The sequence below is a fragment of the Micropterus salmoides genome, unplaced genomic scaffold, assembly GCF_014851395.1.
Source record: "Micropterus salmoides isolate LMB-PRFRI ecotype aquatic unplaced genomic scaffold, ASM1485139v1 Ms_hic_scaffold_13, whole genome shotgun sequence".
In the NCBI taxonomy this organism is placed as follows: Eukaryota; Metazoa; Chordata; class Actinopteri; order Centrarchiformes; family Centrarchidae; genus Micropterus; species Micropterus salmoides.
The window spans coordinates 17,149,441-17,168,265 of NW_024040374.1; the positions used below are offsets into that span (position 1 = coordinate 17,149,441).

Here is an 18,825-nt window from a genome sequence, read left to right on the forward strand (position 1 = left end):
CCACCTGTGGCTTCAAGCGACGCAGGCATCTCCAGCACACAACCTGCTCTTATTAGAACGAACTCGGAGAAATACACCTCTCTGTGCTTCTTTTTCCACTAACTGTCATTAATGTCTTTATTTGTCTTTACACCAACTAAATGTGGTCTCTTACTGAGTAAAAGACTTCTGCTATAGCTTAAAGACAGAAGATTACAACTGCTTGGTGTGTGACTAGGCAATATAGCAATGTTTTTAAATTAACTAGCAGCTCCATCTAGAGCTGTTTTGTCAGATTTGCCTAATCACAGATGGACAGCAGGGGTTTTTACATCCATCACAATTCTAGTGGAACATATTTTATCCTCATTGCCCAAACCTGTGTGCATGTTTTGAAAGCATGCAAACTGAAGAGGTTTCAAAACACATACTTGCCTCAAAACAAATATGTATCCTCATCATTTAGCAACAGCTACTGCTACTAAATGAGGAGGCCACTGATGAGCCTTTGTCCCCGTTTACTACAAGTAAGAATGCTAAATAAGGTCATGCCCTTGCTTGTTGCACGTGCAGACAAAAGCTGTGTGTGCCAGACAGTGATTTTCTTTTTTTTGGAGGTTGCTGTCTCATTCGAGGCACCCGCACTGGCTGACACTTTTATCAGGGGCAATTTACAATAAGATAAGAGGTTCAGTGTTTTACAGGGACCTTTGATCTTTCACCTGTGTGACTCTTTTAACCAGCTTCAACACTGAGCTGTACTGCTACTAGAGACGGCCTATATGGCCAAGGATTCTTTGTGCAGCCATAAATATCAACATCCCCGTCAGTGTACATGTTTGTTAACCTAACTGGGTTTAAAGGGATCCACCAAATCCCTCACTATCAATAAACAGTTCTTTTTACTAATTTCCTATTATATCACATGACATAATAACTCAACCGAACTAAGTTAACAGGTCCCAGACAGGCAGTAAAGTTGAGCCTATGGAATAATCCTTTCAATAGGAAAATAATTGGCTATTCGGCGACTCAGACACATTATTTCACTCCAGTGCACCTTTGCACACTGTTTCCAAAATAATCAACACTTTGGCATGATCAGAAACAATGTTCGATGCACCATCAAATACATCTTAAGTAAATGATGTTTATGCATTTAATCTGCACATGAAAATGTCAAAACTGCTGTGGATAACTGTTCTTTTCAGTCAGTTTCTTGTCAGTTTGGTAATGCTCTGACTTGATGCAGCTGTGTAATCACTGAGAACAGAATATGATGCAGGCTGTGAAAACACCAGGGACTGGGAGATTAGAGGACACATGTACTTACTTATGCAATAATATAAACTTATAAACTTGCAAAATTCTAATGCCTATATGGCAACTTTGTATTTGGTGCTACTGAGTTAACGTTAATTATCTTTGACAAAGAGGCAAACAGGGAACCAAGTGATGTTTTGCCTTTTTCTTTGCTCCTCAACAACCTCTTAACAAAAGTTAACTTCATCAGCCTAGCTGCTTCTCAGAGGAGAGGAGTGTGCAAATGTTACTGAATGCACTGAGTGACCACAATGCACTTGTTATGCTGCACAGAAGGAAGATTTGTTGTGGGTGACAATCCCGATCATGTAATGATGTAAAGGCCATAATTAATACAGTAGTGTTTATGGTGGCATTAAGAGTGTGTGTGTGTGTGTCTCAGACGTACGTAGTGGAGTTGATAGTGGTGTATCCAGAAGGGCACTCTGGAATACAGGCCCCGTTGTGGATGACGTATTCATAGCAGCCCATCTCTCGGTCCTGGTTCAACTTCTTAGTCTGCTTACACTGGTGGTGGAGCTCCTGGATTTAAAAACAAGGCAAGTTTGTGCACCAGTTTACAGTGTTCACATTTATGCTAAATAGGGGTTTGACGAGACACTTAGCTCATGAGACAAGACGAAACACAATACTGGGTGAACGAGATCGAACGAGACAAGATTTTAAACTTTAACACTATTTTTTAAGAAATCTTCAATGCCGAATTTCGAGCATTAAACACAAATGTTAACTTCAGCGATAAACTTCTGATAATAAATGCAGCTCACAGTCCCAAACAGAGCAAGTTAGCGCTTCAGTTTTTAGATGTTTATATTGGAAAACTCTACTAGGTACGTTACCACTCGGTTACAAACTGGCTGCAACTCAAAGTGTGACAGAGTTCATTTGATTACTATGACGTCATACGCCGGTGTCACATCAGCTCGGTGGAGATGATATGTGAAGTGAGTCGACATTATAAGTTCTACATTTGTTTTTCACTGCGTGAGAAAATTGATGTGTGGCGTGACAGCATGTGAAAAGCTTCAATTTGTGTGATTAATCTTGTCACAACCCTTGTGCTATTTATTTTACGAGTTAACTATAAGAATTCCAGTTATTACTAACCTGGCAGAAGGAGAAGCTGACGCAGCGCCAGCCCCTGAAGACATAGTATCCAGGAGGACACTTCTCCACGCAGGTATTCCCATGCTGGAGGTTCCTGCAGGCCACACAGCTACTTGCATTTCCTGGCTCAGAACAGCCCCCCAGGCACTGGTCATTACAGCACTGGCCCTGGAGGCTACATGCACCATGCTTACATTTATCCAAGCACACTGAGGAAAAGCAGAAGGAAAAGAAGGAAAGAGGTGGTTAACATCAGGTTTCATACACATGGAGTCATGTTTTATTTTGGCCCCCACTAGTATCACCATAAAGATTGTGTTTATAACCACTCCTGGTTTAAAATGGCATTTGGAAACGAGCGGGAGAGCAGTGGGACTCATCCAAAGTTCACAAAAATACACAGATACCCTTGAGAAGCAACAATAACAAAATACCAAATATAAACAGCACAGAGCTGAATGTAGGCAGGGGTTTTTCTCTGTCTCAGTCACTCCATCTCGCATTTAAAGGCTCACAAAACATTAAAACCAGAAGGAGCAGTGAGTGCAGTGGTCAAAATGGCCACCAAGTGCTGTATGCTCTGATCTGAGAGCAGCGAGGGAACCACATGCATGTTAGGTGTGTAAGTACACACACACGAACATGGCTGCATGAGCTATAAACAGGTGTTCTCAGCAAGGCTGCTGTGGTTGCTCAAAGAGAAAATGGGAATGATGTACTGCCATCAGAAGGAATAGAAACCTGCTGAAAGCTGGAAAACTTTCAACCCTCACAAAAAGATCAAACAAATGTAAATGATAATTTGCAGGCAAACTTGCAACTGGACAACCACCAATTGCCAACCTAGCATCCACGAGGGAGCGGGTGTCCACAGTTTACGCCCGTTGGCCAACAGCGGCAGCCTGGGGCACCATGAAAACAACCTTAATTGCTAATAGGCTGAACATCATACGTCACTGGCTCATGTCAGGTTTCATTCGACCTATTGGGGAAACAGCATTCAGTGAAAGAGCCTGAGTGTCAGTTGTGATTGAATTAGCAATCGGGTGTGAACTGTGCCCTGTAACGATCTAATAAACTAGCTACCTTGTCTGAGGGCCAGTAGAGACTCATTAGATCTCACCTTAAACCAGGCAGTGACCTTTTTTTCCAACTGCACATCCTGACTGTGTGCAAATAGGATAGGAAATCACCATAAGTCATGGGTTGGTAAGAGTTTACTGAGGCTGTTGCATCCAATTTGGCAGGTAAAAGAAGGTCAGCAGAAGGTCAGTTAGACAACTAGGGGCTGTACATAACGATTATTTTTCAAGTCGATTCATCTAACGATTATTTTTTCGATTAGTCGATTAACCTAATGACTAATTTTGTGTATTCTAAAGAAAAAAGTTGCCTATTACCCCATTAACATACCAATTTATCAAAAATAAATATCAAAAACATGTCTAATCAATAATATTTCATTCATCCTGATGAAGCACATTAGAATGATGACAATAGCAGCATATCATAAAATGAATCAAATTTCCTCTTCACTGATGTGTTGTGATAATAACAATAACAGACATTAATTGGGCTACTTTACTTAAAACTTTAAATGTTTCTGACATGGATTTATTTCAATACTGAGTAATGCAGTATCATAATCAAATGTGCGGCAAAGAAAATAAGTGAAACGACTCAGACTGTGCAGACAGTCACGGATTGTCATAGGTAATGTTAAGTTATGTTATGTTATATGACACGGTGTAAGGTTACGTGACCATGACAGTAGCGGGGCAGAAACTACTTTGAACATGAAGACGATGAAGAAATACTTTTTAACGGAATAACGTTACGTGTCCTCGTGCGAAAGTAAACCATAAGTAAACACGATTTGCGGTGCTGCAGTCAGTGCTCCGGGATACTTTCGCTTGACGTATTCGTGGACAGCAGGTGTGCTGCAGTGAAGCTAACGTTATTAATAAATCTGTGCAACCTTGCTGTTGGGAATGCCGTCGAGAAAGTGGCTGATCGTCTGTCACATCAAAAAAAAAACAACAACAACAAAAAAAATGATGTTATAATATAATCAAAAAACAGAATATGTCATAATACTGTGAGAGCTATGTCTGAGAGTTATAAGTTTATGGGATTGGAAAAGGTAACACATAAGGTAGCATCATTGCAGACGATCAGCCACTGTCTCGACTGCATGCCCACAGCAAGGTTGCACAGATTTATGGGCGTAGAAACAGACCACGCTTGTGGGTCACACGCATGCGCAGAACCGCTAAGTAGCACATATCGATAGTTAGCATAAATCGACAGAACACCAGCTTGACTCTTACTTTAGTTTAATTAAGTGCAGCAGTCTCCAGTGAACATGCTAAAAATACCACAAAAACAAATCAGTGTTTCAAACATCTATCCCTCCATTTACAACAGCAGAAGATCTAGGCCATATCTAACCTCTGACTGAGTTTCCTGTCCATGACCCTGTGTGTTAATCACCGTCTCACACCATGTTTCTCACTATACTGTCAGCTTTGATATGATGTGCTAATTGAACCAAAGAGCGTAGGGGCAAGAAGCCGATCTAGGTCAAATAACAAGCTAAAAATATTTTATAAAGATTATTTGACTGTGGTCTCTTATATGTGAACATTTACAGCATCAAAGAAAGGAATAATCTGCATTAGAGATTATTTTGATAAACTCTTGTGATATTTGCATCATCCTCACTACACACAAAGCTAAAATCAGAAAGATCATTGTCGTGGTTCCCTGGCAGCTACACAATTGGAAGAAAGAACGTTTAGAGCAGGTCATCACACTGTTAGCTTAAAGTGCAACAGGGGCACTATATGCCAGTCTTTGTGGGATGCCACCTCTGTGAGAACATGACACGAGTTCTCACTACCAAGGATACTGCTAGGACCCCCCCGGACAGGAGGGCTGCCCATTGTGCTGCCTGCCTAAAGGCAGAGAGGACAGACGGTGTAGTGGCAGGGGGAGAGGATGGGTGGGATAAGAGGTTAAAGAAATTAACAATGACGAAAGGGACAGGGGATAAAAACCGCAGATAGGGAGGATGACTAATGTAGAAAAAACATCATCTCCGACCTTCTTGGGTAGTTCACGCAGGGGTCGCTCCACTACGTATTCCTTACTATGAGCTAGTAAACCCACCACTGCTCACAGTCGTCTCTGACCCAGAGAGAGAAATGCATAGCTCTCCTCCAGCCCTCCCCCCTCTCGTCTGTCTGCCGTGTGTGTACATGCTGTGACCACGGCATCACGTAACAGAGCAGGAAGGGCTGAGACAGCTCGCCGATCCAGTTCCAGCCGAAGGATCCATGCCAGAGTGCCGCTCCAGCCCCAGATCCACCCTCAGCCTCAGCCAATGTGTTTGCTGACTGGGGGAGGCAGCCATTCAATGGCCTCTTCCATGTCAGGGAGGAGAGACGCCCAGAGTTAACCCCGTCCCTGCTGGGGCAGACAGGGCAGACACGGCCAAGTAGTCAGCATGCCAGGGAACACGAATCCACTGCTGCTGCTTTGGGTGAATTAGACCGAGCTTAGAACGACTGGAGCTGGGCCAAAGCAAAGATAGGTAGAGCTAGTAAATCAGCTTTTGAACCGTACAATTAATCAATGCACTACCCTGGAATTTTATTTTCTCTTCCAGTTATTTTCTTTATTGATCCGAAGTATATTTACCATTTTCCTCTACCGATTCTATCTGATCCCAGCACAGTGGTCTCAGCAGGGAGTAGTACAGTAGCATAACACCATTACTGCAGCCGCATTATTCCCCATTCTGCTCACGCTAGCGCTGGGCTACACCAGCTAGCTGCTATGCCAAACATGCTCCAGTCAGCTCCCTCATTCATTCATCCCCTCCTCCTCCACTCTTCTCTATCCCTCCTATCCGCCACAGCCTCACCCTGCCCTGCACCACTATCTATCTCTCCATCTGCCTGCTTTTCTAGGCCACTCAGCCCCTCCCACTTTCATTCATACATCGCCTTGTGTTGTTTTCATACTGGCGGGATGGGGGGGGGGGTTCAACAACAAGAGGAGGAGGAGCAGCAGGCAGTAGCATCCTGGAGAGCTTATCTCTCATTAAGCTAAACACACACACACACACACCTCACTGTGTCATTCAGTAATTTGCTTGCTACTTCCCTACACACACACACACACACAGTTCCAGTAAGGGTTTTAAATGCAAAGCTTGATCAAAGGTGTGCTGTGTTTACCTTTCATTTGGCCATGGCAGTAAAGAACCCGGCTGCTCAGTCCCCAGGGAAGGAACATGGGAGAAGCTGAGTAGCCAATGGCGTGCAGCCACACACGGCAACACTTCCTGATCTTAACACATAAAACCTCCCCTTTAATTGGCAGTGTAGTCTACAAGCGAAGTGCTTGGAACAATAACAACACGTTTTTACCCCAGAGCCATTTACTCAGGAGAACACATGCACATCCACCGCCTTACACATACACACACTCTGCTGGATTCACGTTTACTATATTTGGCCACGGTGGGAGTCCTAAGCTTCAAAAGCGTTGCTATAAATGCCCCGAGTGATCTGATGTAAGACATTCGCCCTAAGAGAGTAGAAAAGAGACATGTGGCGGGGAGAGGATTGCTGAGAGAGAGAAAGTGATACGGTCATCAGTAGCGTCGATATACATTCAAGCAAGCACAAACATGGACAAACCCAAATACACATGCTAAGTCTGTTTGTGTTCACAGTGATGGTCAAAAGTAACAGAGGAGGGAGAGTAGAGGTAAAAGACAGAGAGGGAGAAAGATGGAGGGAAGGGTTACTTTAATCTAGCAATTGGCCCTCACGGGAGATTTAAATATACGTTATCTTAACTTTGAACTACCCATCTGTATATAGATCAAAAAAGCCCTTTCCCTTATCATAAGCTCCACCCTTTCCATAACTTGTTTAGTGGTCAAAGTCAGAACTGCATGTTATTAGTGATTCAAATCAATAGTAACTAGTGAGATGAGATCCCTTTTCTTTTACGACAAACATTGTTAGCCTCAGTGCTAAATATGTAAAGTTCACAGTCTCATTGGAGTATTATTGGCTCTCCTGCTATTTTACATAAATATTTTATATCATACCTTTTACTTTTTTTTAATGGATGTGAATATTTTTTATCAGTGTAATTCAGTGCACGCTGGCAGTATTTGTGATATATTACACTACACTTTTACTGTTTTATGTGCACTTCTCAACACGTGCAAACTTTCTCCAACCTGTATTAAAAGGATGAAAAGAGGAGTGAACAATGTCATGCACCTTCCATTCCCTCTGCAACAGCCACTCCCTCTCCGGGTTACTGACCCACAGATAAAGAGCCGCCATTAAGTAAACAACTTTCCAAACAGAGGAACCTGAGAGGTGTCTATGAATTTACTCATGCGTACTTGCAAATATCAAAATATTTCACAGCGGTTACAAAGCTGTGTGGAGGGAAGGGGTAATTGATATAATGACAAAGGGAAGCCGACAGACAAACATCCCAAAGCCAAAAGATCATAGACACCCTCTTAAGTGCAAACACGGCGGACACAGGTGCAGGTATGTGCAGTTAGCGAAAAATGACCATATTTGAGTGATTCTATTTCATGTTACATGTGTGAGTGTGTGTGAATGTCAAACCAGACATCCGCTATTAGATGGTTATCAGAGATCGTCAATTTATATCACCCAAATATCCAGCCCAGAAACAAGATTGTGCCATGTGATGACAGCAACACTCCTGAAAGAATTTCCTGGGAATTGGTGCCAATCAGTGTTTCCTCAGAAGTGGCTCCGTGTATCACTACTGATAAATGAAGTAATTACAGAGATAACAGTCAGGAATAACAAGCTGAAAGTGGAGTATCACTGCATCTCCTCCCATTCTATCAGCTCTATTTGTATATGTGGAGCTGTCACCAGGACAATGACTACCATGACACTCCGTGGCGTCTCTTTGCGGAGCCTGTATGACTCACACAATGAGGCCTGAATCCAAAATCGTAAATGTTTGGACAAGACATTAATGCATGTCCACATGGTCTAATGCAGACCAGCTTTGTGCGGGGACTCATCTCATCACTCAGTAATGAGATTGGATTGGTTTACTATGCCGAGATGTTTACTGCTCTGTTTCACGTCAGCAGGTCACGATGGCTTTATCGACCACATTGTATATTGTAGGTGATAACACACAGACACGGGCAGACAACCGCCAATGTCAAACAGCACGCTGTACCTCATTAAGAATTTGAAAACAATACGCTTGTTTTTTTTGCCAAGCTTGTTCTGGATGTTATTAAAGCAAACATGCATCTCTTTTTAAATTGTAAGCTGTTACTACTGCTGATTTTAGGGCACTGTTTATGTATTTATTTAATTTATTTATTTATTTGCATTAACTTATTATTACTATGTATTATCTTTTTACCTACTTCTAGAGAAGCCATATGAAATTTCATTATATCAGAGAATAATGACAATAAAGATCATTCCTTCATTCATTTCACAAGAACCTCCAATATTAAAGTATAAATTCTTACATAAAAAAGTGACATTCAGGGAGGGAAAAGGCTAAGCACCCTGACAGCAGATTTACCATTGTTTCAAAGTATCTGTGTACGTGTGTGTCCTATTGGTTAAATGACCCAGACTAAATTGAGTTACTGATGGTTGGAATTGGCTGAAAGAGAACAGGGCTCGTCTCTCTCCCACACAAACACACACAGCTCATGCAATGGTCTTCATTTAGTGTTGCTCCTTTTAACTCCGAGCCAGCAAACCTCCCTCTCCCACAAACTCAATGACCTGCTCTTTGTAAGCAGGGTCACTGTGGTGAAAACGTCACGTTTGTGGGCAAATTTACAAATAAAAATGGAAACATGACACAACAAGGTTGTGATTCAATTTGCCTGTTGGGGAACACAGACTTTTTTAGCTGGTTTCTGCTTTGTTTGCAGGTTTTATGTGTCACTAATAACATTATTATTCATAGAGATATCACAGTACAGAGGCTTTTTTCCCTCTCTGTCACACACATATGCACACAATCACACCCTGTCCACATATCTCACCTGCCTCAACACGTCGTTACACCTTCATAAACAGTAGCTTTCAGTCACCCATCTTAAAGAAACAAGGCCTGTTCATGTTTGTAACAAAGCTGAAAGTGTGCACAATCTAAAATGGAATCCTCTTCTTCATTGCTGCCAACAGTCATTAAAATGACACGACTTAATCACTTTGTCATATGATATTTAAAAATAGACATGCCATAACAAGCCAACAGTACTCCACGAGAACCTGGATGGTTGTTATGAACAGAACCTGTTACTAAACCCGCAGTGTCTTAATAATAAGCACACATGCTCTTTATCACGTGTCTTGCTTATGGAGTCAGGCACATTCTCATCTAGCAGCTTCCAACTATAAATCACTTTCTACTACTGCTGCTGCTTCTATTGTCCAAGAGGTTGCTTGCTTTGCTCAAGGACAACAGCAGTTGCTGAGGGAGAAGCAGCCTTTTTTTAACCCAATTTAGGGAAACCAAACTTACTGTCTTTACTGTTGCATGATCCAAACCAGCAACATTCGGATCGCAAGCAAGCAACCTTCTTTGATCTCTATCCTGCCGCTGCCCCGTTCAATCAAATCAAGCAATCTTCTTCTATATGTAAGTTTTTTGTCGACAGCTGCTCTAGATGTTAAGTCTCATTGTAGGGTCAACAGGCAAGCATGAACTGATACACATACACGAACAGACATGTGGACAAACAAAATGAAAGGGTGCATCTGGCTTAATGAGCATGGTCTTGCTTTTTCCTTTGTCTGCCTGTTCATTGATTTCCTTGTCTGTGTCTTCCTGTGTGCCGGCCAGCCCTGCTAGCCCATCTTGTTACCATGGAGATGAGTCCAGACATAGACTGTCTGCAGTAATTAGCCGCATGCTCCCAACAGGCATTTTCTTAGATTCACCTCTAGTCATCATTTGTGTCTTGTCTTTTCATTGTAAAACCACACTCTCTCCATCTCTGTCCCTTTAAGCTTTGCTCTCCTCTCACCTCTCCCCGACTTATTCCCCTCTGTTGCCTCCTCCTCTGCTCCTCCTCATGACCCTCCTCTGCCCGTTTCCCTTCTCTTCCTTTCCCACCCAGCCATAGTGTCTAGCCCCAGGTGACAAATCAGCTCCTCTAGAAAGCCACGGCCACTAGATCTCATTACAGACGCTCAGGATGGAGCTACAATCAATACATCCCACTGATGGTCCTCCTCTCTCTCCTCCAGCAGATCCGTCTTTACTACCCTCCCCTCCTCACCCCTCCTTCTGTTACATCCCTCTGTTTACTGCCACATTTATGCCCTCGTTCCTCCTTACCCCGCCATGTCCCTTCTTTTCCTCCCTCCTCCGCGCCACATCTCATCACACTGCCACCAGCTGCAGCATTTGCTGCTGGCTGCGGTTTTCCTGACATCTAGAAACTCGCATGAAATACACACGCACAAACAAAGACAAGATGCGGCCACATACACATACATTTATACATACAGTGCTGCAGTTAAGACAAATTTCTGTCTCTCTCTCACACACACAGAGAGCCAAAAATAGACAAAAATGTAAGTGAGATCAACACATAGTCTCTCTCTCTCTCTCACATACACAGATACACACAAACACAGAGAGGTCCAGCCGGTTTTGCTGACTGGACAGTTTGGTGGCAGTGGGAAGGTGATGAAGAGAGGCAGTGGGGGAACATCCATCTAGAGAGCATGACACCTGCATCACCGGCCTGATGATTTCCCTTCACATCACCCCCAGCGAGAATCACTCATATACACACACACAAACAAACACACACACACCCCCAACAACAGAGCAGGCAAAAGTCTTCATACCAAAACACAACAAAAGGCCAATACCAAGCTTGGGCTACTGTCCAGTGGTCACTCTGTGATTCATTGATGAGCCTGTGGCATCCCTTGAGAGACACACACATCAAACAATGTGGGACTAATCAGTGTCAAACCATTTCAGTGCGGTTCCAGGCAGACTCAAATGGTATTTGATGGGAAATTGTGATTTCCGCTGCCACTGCTGTGTCCCTTATAGTCTTACTTTACCACACAGTCATCCAGCTAAAGTGAAAATATTGATGTGAAAAGGTCTGGCTTCTAAAAACTGTCCTGCACTTCCAACCATGTCACAGAAAGGAAATGAAATGCCTGAATAAATTAAATAACTCTACACACTATTTTCTATGTCTGCAACGTTATAGCTCTATACACAAAAAAAACACACACGAGGCCACAAAGAGCTGCAGACAGTCATTTGACATCTTTAACTGGGCACTCCTAAGTGCAGTTTTATGGATTGTAGTTGTACTCAGATAAATACCCCTTCATCTGGGTAATTTAATCATTGGCGCTGAGTTGTGGTCCAGTCATGACTAAGGTGTTTTTAAGCCTCCCTTTTCTGCCTGAATGGCCCATTATATCCTCATATTAGCCGCAGAAAGGGAGAGGGAGAGAAAGGCAAAGAGAGAACTCAAACCACCCCGCTCGGTCCTCAGTTGGCACTGAGAAAATGTTCATCAAAAGGGCTGATTGTAATAGATTCCTTCTCTTTCTCCTCACTCTACCTTTCTTCCCCCTCCTCCTAACTATACCTCTGATTCTCTCCCCCTTTCCAGACATTTTTAACACCAAAGTGGCGATAAAGTTTTTACCATCTTGGATTAACCTGTGAAAAGGCTTGGACCAGGCATCCTTGAAATTAGAACGTATATGATTAGTGAATTTATTGTTTAACATACAAAAAGAAACTGGCAACCATTTTGATATTATATTTGATTTATGTGCTGGTTTTATAGACTAAACATTTAATCATTTAATAAAGGCCTAATCAGCAGATTAATCTATAATAATAACAATATTAATCATAAGTTGCTCATCTTTGCACATTTATTACTGGGTACAGGTAAACACAAACAGCCTCTCAGAAACAAAAGCAGGAGAAACAGAGTTCAACCCACACAAACAAAGGCACAGATGCAAGTAAACTTAACCCTCTTCAACACACACACAAGCTACATGCTCCTGTGTTTCTGCAGACTGGCCAGCTGCACTGAGCAGTAGGCAGCAGTGTGTGTGTGTGTGTGTGGGGGGGGGGGGGGGGGGGAGGGAGGGATGGCTGCAGTGCAGATGCTAGCTGCCCTATTTCATATTCACAGCATAATACTAAGCAGAGCTACGGTACACAGGAAGGCACAAATATGAGCATGCGCATTTATTCATGCATGTAGAGCAGAGCAACTGATACACAAAAAAAGTAATCAGAAGAAGTCAGAGATATCTCTAATTTGTAGTATCCACCTTACTTTTGTCACCGAGTTATGAACACAAGGCTTTTCAAAGCCAGACTTCATTTTAAGTGCCATCGCTGGTCACTGTATCACACAAATCTGAAGACCATCCCGCCCTTCTCCTCCCTCCATTCATATCCCACAAGGCCTCAGGAAGGCTATTTATTCTGGGAGGAAGGAGGGAAACTCTTCATCATTACTCCGAGGAACGGACTTGTCACAAGGGGTCACAAACACGCATTCCCTCATCTTATGCACTAAAGTACAGTACACAGGTCACATGCTGCAGACACATGTTCCAGTATCTTTCTTTTGTTCTAAGAAAAGCGACCCTCCCTTCCCTTCCCTTTGACCCCTGACCCAAAAACTTGTAAACAACATACAGTTGCCAGCCCTAAACCAAACTGTATTCATAAATTATTATTACCTTCTCGAATTAATCACATATGAACATTTTAAGCTCTGGAAATTTTAAATAGCGTCAGTGATAAATTAATATCTTCTTACTAGGAGTGACTCTCCTTTCTGTAATTACTTGAATTTACACATGGGAACCAACATCTCAGGTTTATTAGCAGCCATCCTGAGAGCTCCGCCTTATTGACTTTTCTACGTTGAGACATAATCTTTTCAGAAAGTCGCGATGCATCTAACAATCAATGTCCCCCCAAAATCTCAGGTTATAAAATCTAAAGCATGGAGGTCATAATATCTTTGCTAACAAAAAGAGGATTATGGAACTCACAGTCATCCCTCACAACCTCACTTCAAGTTGTTGAAGCCTCAGTTTGACCTCACTGACAGCCATCTTTCCATCAGCAGAGCGAGCGGCCAAGGAAAACAGCCGAGAAGACCGGCCAGGGGTCTCCTGGGCCGGTGTGCAGGGACTGATTATGGAGAGTGTTAGTCATAAGCAAAACAGTGTAAACTCAGAATCAGGTCAATGGGAATGTTTGGTGGAAATTCTGTTGCTTCTGTTTGCTCTACTTTTTGGTCATGTATCTATCTGATCACATCCCCTGTTCCTTACATCCTGGATGGGAAAAGTTGTGTGAAGTTGGTGGGAATACCGAGGACTGGAACCAACAATGGGTTCTGCTGGTTTTAAGGAGGACAGGTCTACAACTCTATGGATCAAAAAATGTAGATGTCTTTCACTACAATAGCAAAAAGGTAATATATTTAACGCAAAAATGTTTTCAGAAATGTATCAGACTTATAAAACAGCCTAGCAAAATTTATTTGCTTTGAGATTATTTGAGTTTAAGATTCCCAAGTCCCTGTTACTTTGATTTGACCATCCTATTCAGTGGTTATTTATGAATAACAGACCTTGAAACCAGGACACCACAATGGTCCTTGTCAGAATAACTTCTAACTTCTATTTAAGCTTCACAGCAAACACAACATGGTATGGATAGCTCACTAAAGCAGCAGGGGGACATGGGCGTTTCCAAGTTGACGTCATTTATTTCATCAAATTCCATCAAAAATCCATTCGACAGTCGCTGATGATTCAATCAATCAACCCAACACCGCACAACAATAGGATTCTGTGAGATCAGGTACTCAAAAAGATTGACTATCACACTGTTCAGTTACAATGAAATGGGAAGTGAGACTCCCCAAACTAAAACATCACTTATTATGCAAACATAAATAAATAAATATGCCCTACTGTTTACATTGCCATCTCTGCTCCTTGTTTGACAGGACTGATATGTCTCCTAGTTAGGGTGATGGCTCACTGTCTGCCTGCCAGTCCGCCCTTCAAACACGCCACTGTTGTAATGCTAATGCAGCGTGTGCCGCTCTAAAACCTCCCCTAATTAAAATCTTAGTTCCAATAACTGCCAGACTAAAGAGATTTGCCTTAAGCACACGCTATTAACAGCAGAGCAGAGAATGAAGGGATATTATGTGCGTGTGTCCCTGCGTGTGCCTTCATATGCCAATGACAAGCATTATATGTATATGGGATGTTCGGACGCTGACGATTGCAGTCACCACATGCAACAGCAATCTAGCATACAAGCAGACGCAAATTTTACGCATCAGAGTAGCAGCATCTATAGTAAGCTGGACAGGCCATAAACATATCCTTCCACCACCCCTGGTCACGTACCGTGTCCTGACATGCCTACAGTGAAGATGGTAGAGAAATGGGGGCTAGGGCCGATGCAGCACATGAAAACAGAGTGTGAAACGAAACTGAATGCATCGATTCAGACGCACAAGTGAAGCGAGAGGTGGATGGAGGAAGGGGGCTGGGCAGAAGGGTGAAGAACAAGGGAGGGAAAGAGTTAAAAGGGAGAGCCAGAGAAAAGCTTTGACGCAAAGGACGATACATAAAGCACAGAGGAACAGCGGAGGGTGTGGGCACGTGGCCACTACGAGGGAAACAATAAGCCAAATAACACAACCGAACCGCATGTATTCAACAGTCCAGGGTAAAGAGCTCTCTGTTTCTGTCTTCCGATCCCTCACTCACTCTCAGTCTGATCAGTTCCCTTTGACAAACACCCCTCCCCGCAAGCTTGTTTTTCCTCTCCTGGAAAAGGAATTCATGGGGCGTCTCCTCAAAAACAAGATTAAACAGTGGACACATCAGTTACCTAAGGAGGGCCATTATGAGATAGGAGTTACGATATGGAAATAATATTCCTTAGTGGTATAGTTTAAGTATCCAGCTATTTTTACTGAAAAACTGTGAAACACAATCTTTTAATGACATCCATGTTTGATGACTGTAAACATGTAAATGATTACATGAAAAAAACGTCTTCCAGTCAATCTGTGACACCTCACCTGGATTACATACAATACTTTTTTTTTTTATACAGAGCTTTGACACAAATAAAATCAGACATAATAATTCTTTCATCTGCTCTTTCATAGTGAAACAGCATTTTGATACCTGAGACTAATTTACAGACAACACTGCATGAATTAAAGAAAAAAAGGTTGACTATTAGTGCTTAAACATTTTTGACAATAATTTCATAGGCTTAACTCAGCATCAGTGCCAACCTCAGTTTCTCACTTCTCTGTCTTTCACTGCAATTTTCATGTCTGCAAAGCTGCCAAGTGTGAGACTGTGAGTAAGAAAGAGGAGCTGCTTTTTCAGTGCAAGGCCCAGAGGACAACAGAAAAGAGAGTCTCTGCACATGCACATAATGTTTGATAAATTTAAGCTTGGATTTCACATAGGAAACAAAAGCAGCTAAGGCTGTTAAAGTTAATTATTGCAGTGATGGAACCAACACGCAGGTGCATGTGGCTCGACTCCATACTTGACTAGCCTGTTCTGATCATTAAGAAATATAAGCTATCATATAACATTTTGAAGACACACTGCCTCTCTTATTAGATACTTTAGTTTAGTATTAGTATTAATTAGTATTAAGTATTAGCTCTCTGCTGATTCAAATTGCTAACATGCCAATGCACCCTTCAGATGTCATGACAATAAATTCTGCTGCTCTGCTTTGCTTCTTACAAACCCAAAAGCAGTGCACGTGGTGTATAAACTACTTCCAAGAATTTAGATATATCAGAAATACAAACCACAAAATCTCTTCCGCTGGACATAATAACATGGTGCGGTCTGCTTTACTGAACAGTGACCTATAACAATGAGTTGTGCTCTAGGCCTTCAGTGCCTTTAGGGTGTTTTGTAGCTAGAATTGACTTGATCCTCTCTCCTGATGTGTACAGTCCACATTTCATAATGGCATAAAAAGCCAATAAAACAAATAAAACAAACTAAATATGTGGACATTAATGGTAGAGAGGAACTGGGTCCTCAGCTACATGCCAGGCTTAGGCACACACAGCATCCCTGACTGAAAAACAAATCCCAGCTGAGGGATTTACACAGCGGGGTGACTGCTGGAGGAGAAGGGCCAACCACAAAGGAGTACCCGTTTGTAGCATGTGGCCATATGTGTGCATGTGTCTGTATGCATGTATGCACATACATAATACATGTATACTACGGTATAGGACAAAAGAATAAGGAACACAACACATACATTACGCCGGGGGAAGGGGTGTCAGGGGACTCAAGGGCCCCTACTTATCCTTGGGGGTGCAGGTGTTGTCAACAGAGGCCTCTCTAGCAGGCAGGCAGCCTGGGTGAGTGGTTGGGTGGCACACAAAGAGAAAAGCCTTTCACTGAATTCCATCAACAAACTGACAGACACTACCTGTGTGTGCATCATGAGAAGCTTTACCTCTGTTGCTGCTAATACAACAGGAATAAATAACAAAGACAGCTTGAACAAAATCACATTTTCAAATTCTCACATTTGCCACTGCAATTTCAATATTTTTATCTTCTGTCTCTGTAAAACACACTGGACGGTGTGCCCTGAGGAACAGTCTGTCCAACCCTGTGATGTTCACCAAAGCTACATTCAATACTAGGGCATAAAGAATATATGACTGAGCTCCACCACGTCGCTCACAACCACAGTTTTATATAGCCCCAAATGTACTGTGAGCTTTCTGCTTGAATGTATTGGCGACTCAGAAATCTTAAGTGGCAAATTATTGTGTCTCCTCCTCTTGTGTTGCTAAATGCTATGAGATTTAGCTCAACATGCCCTTTGTAGAAAAAATGTCACCAGAAGGCTAGCTTTGGTGTTAGCTTTGCTCTCACAAAATCTTATGTTTTAAATTAAATTTTACTGTTGTGTTTGTTGGGACTCTAGTGTGAGAATAGTACTCCTGTATGTGTGACCTGGCTACCTTTTTGATCTATTAAACTAGACTGAGCACTTTTAAAAGATCTCGGCTAATGTGTTAGTGTGGGTTGAGGTCAGAAGGCAGGGTTGTTGAATGAAGGTTGTCAGGGTGGAATTGTCTTCAATCACTGATAGAACTTAAACTTATGGCAATTCTATGAGACTAAAGTGTACTGTAATCCCAAATGATCCCTGAACCAACACAACAGTGTTTGTACGCTATGTGCTGCAAGACCAACATCGTAACAACTAATAGTTCATCTGTTTGCTTGGTTCAGTAGTAACATGTATGTGTAACATCACACCCGTTAAAGTTATTGACCCGGGGCATATGAATACAAAGATGCCCAGAGCTGATTTACACACATCCAGCAAACAATAAAAGACAGAGGAAGAATTTTATCTCTGGATGCTGCCAAAGCAAACATAATGAAAGCAGCTCAGAAAAGAAGATACCGCCTGCAGCACAACTGGCTACTGGACAGCTTTTGTTCTAAGAAAATGCTGCTGCTGTGCAGATCTGTGTGTGTGAGTGGAAATAAAAAACATTTACATGGGATGAGTAGGGAACAGTAGCATTACATAAGCACTAGCATAATCACACAATAACAGGTACGTTCCTATATATCTCAAGCGTTTAGTGATGCGATTAATGAGAAAACCTGAAGTCGTGATGTGAAACGTGTTGATCCTTCTATTGTTTTGACTTGCCCAAATCAATAAATAACAAAAAGAGCCAGAACAAAACTGCTCAATGAGTTTTTACTGTGCAGCAAACCAAAGTTTCTGCGCTCAGCTTCTAAATATGATACTCGCCTCAACACCACAACACAACTGTATAACAGATGTGATTCCCTGCCACAGAACATTGGACAGGCAGAGGTAAACAGTGTGTGTGTGTGTGTGTGTGTGTGTGTGTGTGTGTGTGTGTGTGTGTGTGTGTGTCTTTGTAATAAGATTTTAAAAAGTAGAACGAGGGCTAAATTAAATCAGTGGAGAAGGGAGAGTCTGGGCGGTCAGGGCAAGAGTGGTTAACAGGAGACAGTAAACAGTTATTGGTGATTGATGCTATCAGCAGCCATGGCCAGCTCCTAGAATAAGGAAGTGTTCACTGAAGGCCCTGTTGACAGAGGTGTGTGTGTGAAGCAAATATTACAATTCACAAAGGAGGAAATGAAACTACTACTTTGTTTTAATTAAGCAACTTGCACATGAGATAAATTATTTTTACTCTATGCAGTCTTGGACTTGAATAAAAAAAGATGGTATTGCCATGAGCTG

The 18,825-nt window shown here is 42.3% G+C and overlaps 1 protein-coding gene across 1 annotated transcript in view; it reads right to left on the reverse strand.

Annotated features, from left to right (window-relative positions):
• Positions 1-18,825, reverse strand: part of LOC119900689 (insulin receptor-like) — a 94,528-nt gene that overhangs the window by 23,838 nt on the left and 51,865 nt on the right. Inside the window, exons 3-4 of the mRNA XM_038715865.1 lie at positions 2,410-2,618; positions 1,691-1,824 (exon numbers count right to left, since the gene is read on the reverse strand). Coding sequence (XP_038571793.1) covers positions 1,691-1,824; positions 2,410-2,618 — 343 coding nt within the window. The remainder of the gene's footprint in view (positions 1-1,690; positions 1,825-2,409; positions 2,619-18,825) is intronic.